Source organism: Dysidea avara, chromosome 15 (assembly GCF_963678975.1).
Source record: "Dysidea avara chromosome 15, odDysAvar1.4, whole genome shotgun sequence".
Taxonomy (NCBI): Eukaryota; Metazoa; Porifera; class Demospongiae; order Dictyoceratida; family Dysideidae; genus Dysidea; species Dysidea avara.
In genome coordinates, this window is record NC_089286.1 from 10,064,022 (window position 1) to 10,075,010 (window position 10,989).

The 10,989-nt window shown below is 39.5% G+C and overlaps 2 protein-coding genes across 2 annotated transcripts; one reads left to right on the forward strand and one right to left on the reverse strand.

Moving 5' to 3' along the window:
• Positions 1-1,004: 1,004 nt before the first annotated feature.
• On the forward strand, positions 1,005-2,691 carry LOC136245880 (uncharacterized). Its single transcript, XM_066037338.1, has 2 exons — positions 1,005-1,044; positions 1,102-2,691. The coding sequence occupies exons 1-2, from the start codon at positions 1,009-1,011 to the stop codon at positions 2,689-2,691; spliced, it is 1,626 nt and encodes a 541-aa protein (XP_065893410.1). The 5' UTR covers positions 1,005-1,008.
• A 145-nt stretch (positions 2,692-2,836) lies between these two features.
• Positions 2,837-4,526, reverse strand: LOC136245881 (uncharacterized). Its single transcript, XM_066037339.1, has one exon. The coding sequence runs from the start codon at positions 4,478-4,480 to the stop codon at positions 2,837-2,839; it is 1,644 nt and encodes a 547-aa protein (XP_065893411.1). The 5' UTR covers positions 4,481-4,526.
• Between the last annotated feature and the right edge of the window lie 6,463 nt (positions 4,527-10,989).

The following is a 10,989-nucleotide window of genomic DNA, read 5'->3' on the forward strand; positions in this document are numbered from 1 at the left end:
TAAGATCATGTGAGGAAGCAAAAGGTGAATGCTGTACCCCATACAAAAGCAGCTTGGCTATTTAAAAAGGCATGTTTATGAATTATAATAGAAGAGCTGATATCTGGAACAACCAAGAACAAAATAATGTTAATACAACTACGTCTGTACAATAAGCAATGTTATAAATCCTTTGTTATTGACTTGTGTTCTACATTGAGTTTTGCTGCATTATTAATTCCTTTTTGGCTAATAATAATTAGCTAGTGATTTTTGCCACATTTTTTAATGGAGAAAAAAGAAGCCACATTACTAGCCAATTAGGAAAGCACCAAGACTGAATGAATCAATGATAAAGGTTTAATTAAAACTTTGGTTAGTTTTGTTAACATTTATTCTTGGCCTCTCAAGATATCACCCAGTTACTTTTATTTTTATGGACACACCTTATTTTATAGTTAAGCTGTCTTTGCATGTACTTGAATTGAATGTATTGATATAAACTGTATATGGGTGTGTAATCTAAAATCTGCTACTACAAGATAAAAATGTGATGGCAGCTTTATATCCAGCTTGCAAGCATCTCAGTAATAATGAACCAGCAACATTTCAAGATCATTCTGTTAGAAGGTTGAGAAACTCTACATGGTAATGATAATAAATCACCTATAGAGTTATTTCATCGCGTGAGCAAATCACGTGGCTAACTCTGGTCGCCCCCACGTCCGCCATTACTGTGTACAGGTGTTCTGTGAATCTGCTATGTCGACTTCTTCGTCACTGACAATGGTGCCTCAAATGTCTTCGTATTTCGAAGGATTGCTCGAAGAAAACAAGAGACGTTATAAATCGAAGATTGAGTTAATTAATGGGAATGATCCATTCGGGAAGATTGTTGGTGGGGAGCCATTTTGTGGAGTTGTGCCGGTCGACTCGTGTGATTTAGTGTCTTATCTGGTACTCAAGACCAGTTATATGACATCCGAGCAATTTAAAGCACGTAAAGGCCTGGAAGCATACGTATCTACGATGGAGATAGCTGGTAAATATCTCACTACTGGCAGAGTAAGTTTCTGTGTTATGCATTTATAGGCTCTACAAATTGATGTTTAATGCTCGTAGGTCCGTCACTCACAAAGGATGAATGAGAAGCCCCTGAGTTGCTGGATTATTTTGAAATTATCTGGGGAAGTTTGTTGTGCCCACTGTGACTGCATGGCTGGACTGGGAGAAGCATGCAGTCATATTGCAGCCATTCTTTATTATTTGGAGGCATTAGCCAGAATGGAAGGCATGAGAACATGCACACAGGAAGAATGCCAGTGGATAATTCCATCATACTTAAAAAAAGTTGAGTACCTTCCAATTAAGGAAATAAATTTTACGTCAGCCAAAGGAAAAAAGAGAAAGCTTGATGAAATGATTGATGGCAATAGTAATGAACGACCTCTTCCAAAGGTGGCACCACAAGGAAAGAGGTCTACTGAGACTGAACTGGCGTTACTCTTTGATGAGCTTAGTTGTGGAGGAACAAAGCCAGGTGTTCTGTCTTTAACATCAGATCATAGTGCTGTATATGTACCTAAGCTGATGTGTGATGGTTTTCCTCAACCTTTAACGTCATTAAAGCAACCACAATATGTACAGATGAACTATTTAGAATTGTTAGAACAGTGCGACTCTGTTACATGTACTTTGGATATCAGTGGAGAGATGGCAGCAAAGGTTGAACAAGCTACGCGATCTCAAAGCAGTTCCAAGCTATGGTTCAAATATAGGGCAGGCTGCATTACGGCATCACGGATAAAAGCTGTTTGTCGGACGAATCCTGGAAACCCGGCTCAGTCACTGATCAAAACTATTTGTTATCCAGAGGCTTTTAGTTTTACATGTCCTGCTACTAAATGGGGCTGCAAGCATGAGAAAGATGCAAGAGATATGTATCTAAGTGCAAGTAAGGTAAAGCACAGTGAGTTAACTGTGACAGACAGTGGCTTAGTGATAAATTCTAAATGGCCTCATATTGGTGCATCACCAGATGGCATTATTAATTGCAATTGCCATGGAAAGGGCGTTCTAGAAATCAAGTGTCCTTATTGCCATCGAGGAACAGATATACAAAGTGCATCGGATGACCGTAAATTCTGTTTGAAAAAGGTTAATGGGAAGCTATTTCTGGACCATGCCCATGCCTACTATTATCAGGTACAATGCCAGCTTCATGTTTGTGATGTTTCTTATGCTGATATTTGTGTGTGCACTTTTGCAATGGATGATGACCAAGGAGCAGGCATACATATTGAGCGAATTTTTAAGGATACCAGTGTCTGGAATGAGTGCAAAGTGGCATCAGAACAGTTTTTCAAGACCTGTCTGCTACCAGAATTAATGGGTAACTGGTACACCAGGTCCACTGTCACCACTTCTAATGACACGACTGTTACTACAGATTCAGCTTCTGGCACTTCATCGGATAACAGTGTCAGTGTGACCCTTGAGGGTGCTGATTCAGGCTTTACTGATCAGCTGACGTATTGTTACTGCCATCGACCTGAAGAAGGCACGATGATTGCTTGTGATAACCCTGATTGTCCCATTGAATGGTTTCACACTTCTTGTCTCCAATTAACTAAACTACCGAAAGGTAAAGCTAAGTGGTACTGTCCTGACTGCCGGATCTTACCAAGGTTCTTGAGGATAAAAGTCAAGTAGATTACTACCATATCACCAATTTTTATCACTATTATTGTATTCTAAGTCTTATGTACAATAAAATTAATGAATCAATGACATACATACAATATTGCAATGAAATATACTATCAACATGCTAAATTTCAAATTGATGGGATATAATGTTAGTAAAACCTAGTAAAAGGTACGACAGAATCGCAACAGTTGGTTAGAGCACAGCATATACAGATCATTCTATCAATAGATGGACAGTCATCCTCTTCCCTAGTTGCCACAAATTGTATGGGCAAAGTACTCTGTAGTATTGTAAATTTTTGCCGTACTAAACCAATGACCCTCTCAACATGTATTCTAACATTGGCAATTGACCTTGTCTCCTCCACTTCTAATGGAGACAGCTGACTTTTACCTTTGGTAAATGCAGGTATATGCAGTTTAGCCTGCATTAAGCCAACAGATTCAGCAATGTCAAAGCCTCTGTCAGCAAGGATTATGTCTCCAGGTAGCAGTTTCTTTAAAATTCCGCAGTTCTCTGTAATATATTTATCACTAGCACGGCCTCCCCATGCATCTGACACAAAAGCAACTGTACCTTGTGGTGTTATACCAATCAGTACTTTAGCAGTATTTCTGTGTTTATAATTTGACCATGTTGAAGCTCTTGCTTTTAAATTTGATGGTCTGTCTATAAAAATTTCAAAGCAGTCAATGATAACTGCAACCTTTTTTCCAAAGCTTTCTTGAAAACAAATCGGCATGGTTTTTTGTAAATTGTCTCGATCTGGCCAAATAATCAGGTCTTGGAGTCTAAGATCCATCTGTACTAACCACCTTGAAATAATTCTTGATACAGTAGCCTTGGATACACCAAACTGATAAGCTAGACCCTGTAGAGGAGTATTTGACCTAAGCTTTTGCAAGGTACACATGAACTCCTGGAAAGGGGTCAGCTTGTTGATCCCTTCAAATGGCATTGTCTTCAGTACATACTTAAAAATCGCTTTTAAGACCTGTACATTGGGAAGCCCAGTGTAATACAGCACAAACTCATCATCTGTCACTGACTCCTCACAAAAGGGAGGCAGGTGTTCCTTTAGTTTTGTTGATAGTTCATCGATAGTTGCATGACAAGATTTCAGTTCATCTTTTAAGGCTTTGATTTCTTCCGAGCATTCACACTTTCCTTCAGCTCGATGTAAGATCTCTAGCTCAAAAGCTTCCTGGGACACTCTCCTTAATTCTTCGTTTACAAAGTCAGAAATAAAATGGTCCATAACATTCACAATAGATGATTCAATAGTAGTAACTTCATCAATAGTTTGTTGGACAATCTCCTGCATCAACCCACTAACCACTAAATCTATCTCTGATGAACAAATTGCTTCCATTTGCTGGCTACAAATCCTGTCATTTTCTTCCCTTGCTCGTTGCTCAGCAGCTCTTCTTTTGGTACGTTCATATCTGGCATTGTTACCTGCCAACTGCTGGTTTGACTGCTGTTGCTTTGAGTGGCCTAGATTGATGGAAGGGAGCCAATCTGGGCTTGTCACATCATAAAGCTTTGCTGGCTTGCCAGATTGAAAATGTCTTGAACAAACCCTATAATCCGTCTTCGAATCGCTTTCAAGCATCTCTACTGTTAAATCTTCCCTAGAAATGGCAGCAAGAAAACCGTCTCTTCTCTTTGTAGACAACTCCCGATCACGATCATCATTAGTGTGAGTTATTACAGATGGTATCTTGTAGTAGGATACGTGCTTATCTCGTTCTGAACGATTACTGCAGCCAAAAATCACACACAGCACCATTTCAATATTTCACGCTTGTACACAGTAATGGCGGACGTGGGGGCGACTAGAGTTAATCACGTGATATTGCTCACGCGATGAAAGAACTCTATAGCTTGTACACAAAGTTTGTAATTAGTAAATCTAAATACAGTAGAACCTCAGTTATCCGGACCCCACTTATCTGGATTCCCTGTTAACTGAGCTATGGAAATGACTGCTCTATTCAAGTAGTGACTGTTCTATTAGGGTAGTTGAAAATCCTGATTTTTAAAAAGGTTATTTATACACAGTTTCAGAGATATGGACCACCCCTGGTTCCAAGGGATTTGGATAACGGAGGTTCCACTGTACTTTTAGTAATAGTGTTACACATAGTGTTCCACCCAAGGTATCAAGACACACGGTAGTGTGTCGTGCGGCCCAAGAAGTCGGCGTGCCACACCGTGAGTATATTAACAGGAAAAAAGAAAACGTAATGTTCACACCTATGTAGCTCTGTGATCCCTTATCCGATTAGAACCAAATTTTCTAGAGACATGCCGCCCAGTTAGGGGAGTCTACATGCCAACTTTGAAGAAAATCGCTCCAGCCATTTCCGAGATACGAGCGAACAAAATTTCGTTTTAATTTCTTCATTTTTTTCATCTTCATTTCGCACACTTCACAAAATTTGCCATAAAACACGAATGCAGGCTCGGATTGGGCTGAAATTTGGCACACTTAAAGGGCTCATTAAGGCGGATCTCCGTACCAACTTTGGTAGGCATCCGATGAAGATTCACGGAGTTATGACCGATTATTTGCGTAAAATAAGGTCGAAGGTCTGTCACGCCTACAGGGTAAACCCCTTGGAGGAATCAGTTGAAAATTGATATATAGATGGAGCAACCATCGTAGGAGTGCCTTTTTGTGGTTTGAAAGGAATCGAGATAAAAACCATGGAGATATGACACAAAACCCAACCTGTGTCAAAATTACGTGATCGATTTTTATGAATAAAAAAACTATTAGTTTTCGTGTCTACCAGGCAAACCGCTTAAAGCAACGAGCTGAAAATCAGTATGTAGCTGGAATAATCATCATAGAAAGTCCTTGCAGTAGTACAGAAGAATCGGATTACAAATCACTGAGTTAAGATTCGAAAAGCAACTACGTGCAGCAAATGCAAGATCGAGATACTCTAATAGAACAGTCACCCTAATAAAGCATTCAGCTGCATTTACAATTTACTCAGTTATATTACATTGCAAGCCATCATGTATAGAGTTCAGCTCAAATAAATCACCCTGTAGAGAATTCAGCTACAAACAAATTGCCCTGTAGAGAGATCAGCTAGAAGAAGTTGCCTTGTAGAGAGTTCAGTTACAAAGAAACAATCATGCAAAGAGTTTAGCTGCAAACAAATCACCCAGTAGAAAGTTCCGCTATGAACAAATCACACTGTAGAGAGTTCAGTTAGAAACAAGTCATCCTGTAGAGAGATCAGCTAGAAGAAGTCACCTTGTAGAGAGTTCAGTTACAAAGAAACAATCATGCAAAGAGTTTAGCTGCAAACAAATCACCCAGTAGAAAGTTCTGCTTTGAACAGATCACACTGTAGAGAGTTCAGTTAGAAACAAGTCATCCTGTAGAGAGACCAGCTAGAAGAAGTTACCTTGTAAAGAGTTCAGCTACAAAGAAATCACCATGTAAGAGAGTTCAGCTGCAAACAAATCACCTGTAGAGAGTTCAGCTAGGAACAAGTCACCCTGTACAGAGATCAGCTAGAAACAAGTCATCCTGTAGAGAGTTCAGCTAGAAGAAGTTACATTGTAGAGAGTTCAGCTACAAAGAAACTACCATGTAGAGAGTTCAGCTGCAAACAAATCGCCCTGTAGAGAATTCAGCTACAAACAAATCACCCTGTAGAAAGATCAGCTAGAAGAAGTTACCTTGTAGAGAGTTCAGCTACAAGCAAACCACCCTGTAGAGAGTTCAGCTAGAAACAAGTCACCCTGTAGAGAGATCAGCTAGAAACAAGCCACCCGTAGAGAGTTCAGCTAGAAGAAGTTACATTGTAGAGAGTTCAGCTACAAAGAAACTACCATGTAGAGAGTCCAGCTGCAAACAAATCGCCCTGTAGAGAATTCAGCTACAAACAAATTACCCTGTAGAAAGATCAGCTAGAAGAAGTTACCTTGTAGAGAGTTCAGCTACAAACACATCACCCTGTAGAGAGTTCAGCTAGAAACAGGTCACCCTGTAGAGAGATCAGCTAGAAACAAGCCACCTGTAGAGAGTTCAGCTAGAAGAAGTTACATTGTAGAGAGTTCAGCTACAAAGAAACTATCATGTAGAGAGTTCAGCTTCAAACAAATTGCCCTGTAGAGAATTCAGCTACAAACAAATCACCCTGTAGAAAGATCAGCTAGAAGAAGTTACCTTGTAGAGAGTTCAGCTACAAACAAATCACCCTGTAGAGAGTTCAGCTACAAACAAGTCATCCGGTAGAGAGATCAGCTAGAAGGATCACCTTGCAGAGAGGTCAGCTACAAAGAAATCACCCTGCTTCATCTTTTCTTCTTCCTGTGGAAAAGAAAAAAATGATAGGTTAAAAAGCCCTAAAGCTGGCCATAGGCCGGCTTTGGGGTATACAAATACAAAAAGAAGTGAAATCTAATCCAAAACAGCCAAGCTGTAAAAAAAGAGTGCGGCCCTGAGAAAGGCTATGGTGAAAAAAAGATGTGAAATCCAAGGTGGCGGCCAAGAAATGGCTATGATGGTAGGTTAATAGTAAAAAATTTAATAACGACAATTCAGGTGAATTTTATGCCAAGACCAAGCGGCACCAAATTCACCTGAATTGTTGTTATTAAAATTTTTACCATTAACCTACCATCACAGCCATTTCTTGGCCGCCACCTTGGATTTCACATCTTTTTTCACCATAGCCTCTCTCAGGGCCACACTCTTTTTTTACAGCTTGGCTGTTTTGGATTAGATAGTGTTATCTAGTGTGTATGTAAAGTGCTTGCTGTGGTGTATTTGTATGCAAACCACCTCGATATAGCTGTATTACAACACAAGGATACCATGCTAATATAATCCACACAAAAACAGCCAAGCTGTGAAAAATGGTGTGGCCTTAAAAAGCCAGGGTGAAAAAAATCGTGAAATCAAATGTGGTGGCCAAGAAATGGCTGCAATGATGTCAATGCTGATAAATTTTAACAATGCACACAGCCATTATTAAAAATTTTTAGCATTAATATCACTGCAGCCATTTCTTGACTGCCACCTTTAATTTCACAACTTTTTTCACTCTGGTTTTTTAAGACCACACCATTTTCTGTTTTTGTGTGGATTTCACTTCTTTTTGTACTTTATAAGGCCCCAAAACCAGCCTATGGCTGACTTTGAGGTTTGTTTTTACTCATGTTTATTCTTTTCTATGTAGATACAATGAAAATTATTTAAGACAGACTTATAAATGTATTTCATTACATGATTAATTGAATATTCTAATAGAGGGCTGACATCCACAGGTTGCACTAGTCATGATGTACAGCAAAAGAACACCGTATACATGTAATAGTTGTAATACATGCATGAGGACATACATATCAGGCAAAGCCCAAAAGTTACAGCTAATATGCAACACTTATTAGGTTGATAACCTGTACAGGGCAATCAATCACCCAAGCCAACACAAGTGCAGCCACTCGATGTATTACATACGTAAAATTTTTGACTATGGGTTAGCAGCTAGTACGTTCTGGTTACGTTCGGTTATGGTAAACAGAGATATCCTAGATATATCACGGAGAATTTAGGATATGCGAGTTTATTGTTTTAATCAGTGCTATTGAATCGTTTATGGAAAAAGTACAGAGTTCACTAAAGGCCTGGACAGGTAAGCTTGCTTGTAGAGCGGTTACTCCTTGCAGAGTGGTAGCTTCATGATGGGGGCATGTCCATATTCGAAAACATGCAGAAACGATTGATGAATTAGCACAGATTTATTGAATCACATTGTTGGTAGTTCGTCGAATTAGGTTATAGTAGATGTTGGTGGTATCAACATTATATTTTTGGCAGGTGGTCAGGTTGTTTCATCACGTGATCTGGTGCATGTGATCCCCTCTCAGAGAAGGTTGGTGACAGGCGCATACTGCAGATTGCTTTCCGTTTTAAAATTCTGTGCCACATGCGTGCATGCGCACACAAGATTGAAAAGGGAGATCTTTAATTAGAGAGTATTTACAGTTAACACAAAAGAACACAAAGACTAGCTAATTATTCTTTTGTAATTTAATACGGTTGTAATAGTTATTTATGTATGTTTGTTGAATGTAGTTTTGTTTGCTGTGTACTATGTATTGTGTATTATGTGTACTCCAGTACGGAAGAACAGCCTTGCCGAGTACTGCGAGTTTAAACAATAAATCAATCAATCAATCAATCAATCAATCAATGAATCAATCAATGAATCAATCAATGAATCAATCACTAATTACAATAAACTAATCTACTTACAAGCTACACCTACTTAAGGTTACGGGATAGTGAGCGACTGTCAAACAAAAATTTTATTACGTAATTAAGGCGGGCTTGGTTTTGTATCAGCTGGTAACAGGCTTAAATTGTTGGGAGAATAATAGCGTGCTGACTGGACAGTTACAAGGTACAAGAAAACACACGTAACAGTACAAGATAACATAGATACAACACACTTAGCAACTGGCGCACCTGTAAGCGCATGCGTAGTTTTGCTGACTAATGGCGATATTTTCCTGAACCAAAAATCAGGACTGTCAAACTAGTTGTTAACATTTTGTATAAACAGACTACTAGTCTGGCTTCTTGTCTAGGTCCTGATGGAGCCATTTGTTAGAAATAATGTTTCTAGTGCTTGTGATATCAATTTAAAAATTAATTTTGTGACCACAGTGTCTTGCTTTACGCCATATTGTAGTCATATTTCAGCAACTATACACATTATTCACAAATCCTCTTGTCAGTCCCTCACAAGTGATGTTCTTCAAACCTTAGAATTGTTAGTAAGTTCTCATGGTTCTTCATTGGTCTGATTTTTGGTTCACAGTTTTCACTGTTTGGCATGGGGACAACTCATGTTTCCATAACAACATTTGAATTCCATGTCGATTTATGAGAAGTTAAGAATGCATAAATATTTGATAACAATGCATTAAGAAAAATCAAACCCCTAATCATGAAAAATGATCGATAGTGTACATGTGGGGTTTACAGTATCCCGTAACCTTAACTACATTATAAAACCTAAACAAAATCTATAGTGTCCTCTGAGCAAAGAACATAGTGTCTGAGGTCGAAAATGTTTTGTTTCACGGAACAAGTTAGTGACGCCTGGGACTATGATTCCCAGTTTGTAAAAATAGCTCCATGAAAGATTGTATTTGAAAATGTGGGTATTAAAGCAGTGCATGCGCCACGCAATTTTTAAACAGAAATGTTATCTGCTGTAGCTGCTATTGCATTTTCGAGCCTTTGTTGTGATCTGTATGGCTCGATGTATATAGGATTTTTGGCCCCTGCAGCTAACTCAAGCCTATCTGGGCGAGAATTCCATAGCCCATGCTGTGGAGAAGGATCTGACCTTAACCTTATTCCTTGTATATTAGGAGTAAGGGAGTATGTGGTGGAATTCGTAGAAGAGGGTTGGGAGTGGGTGGGGCACTTTTATGCACGACGAGTTGAAGTTTGATCACACGGGCCAGCAACTGGCACCTTCTGCATCACGTGTGTGATTGGCTGGAGGCGTGCGTGATTCTTTTTGTGCTAACCACGGTTAATTTATTAACCTCCATTTAGCACAGATTTATTGAATCACGTATTATGGTTGTTTGTGGTATTAAATATTCGTCGAATTACGTTATAGTATATATTGGTGGTTAGTCTGGCACCGCTGACCCTATTTAGGCACTTATACAAGCACCCTGAAATATAAGTGCCTAAATAGGGTCAGCGGCGCCAGACTAGTTGGTGGTATCAACATTATATTTTTGGCAGGTGGTCAGGTTGTTTCATCACATGATCCGGTGCACGTGATCCCCTCTCAGCACAGGTCGGTGGCAGGCACATAGCTCCTATTGCGTTTTTGAGCCTTTGTTATAATCTATATGGCTCAATGTAGGATTTTTGGCCCCTGCAGCTAACTCGAGCTTATGTGGGCGAGAGTTCCATAGCCCAAAGAAAGCCCATAATGGGGTAGCAGGGGTTCTAAGTGGCTTGTTAGAGTAATTTAAACCTTACCAAAATGATCATCTTGTTTGAGCTTGGTTTTCCTGTCGTCTAGATGAGGTCTTGTCACCTTTGATAGGCGTTGTTAAGTGTTAGCACATGTGTCTGTCTATTCATGGCTACCTGGCCACCTCCATGTAAACCGTGCGGCAGCACAGTTAGGAACTGCAATTAGCTAATGGTTGTTGATGCTGGCCGGCATAAAAAGGATCATATTTCAAAATGTTAAGTGAGTGATGTTGTATCAGTGCCATGCCCTGTTCTGG

What these genes read in the sequence shown, in the direction of transcription:
- LOC136245880 (XM_066037338.1), top strand. Translation starts at nt 1,009, where the DNA reads ATGGAGATAGCTGGTAAATATCTCACTACTGGCAGA. An exon ending in AATATCTCACTACTGGCAGA is followed by an intron (nt 1,045 to 1,101) that starts GTAAGTTTCTGT and finishes TAATGCTCGTAG; the next exon opens with GTCCGTCACTCACAAAGGAT.
- LOC136245881 (XM_066037339.1), bottom strand. Translation starts at nt 4,480, where the DNA reads ATGGTGCTGTGTGTGATTTTTGGCTGCAGTAATCGTTCAGAACGAGAT.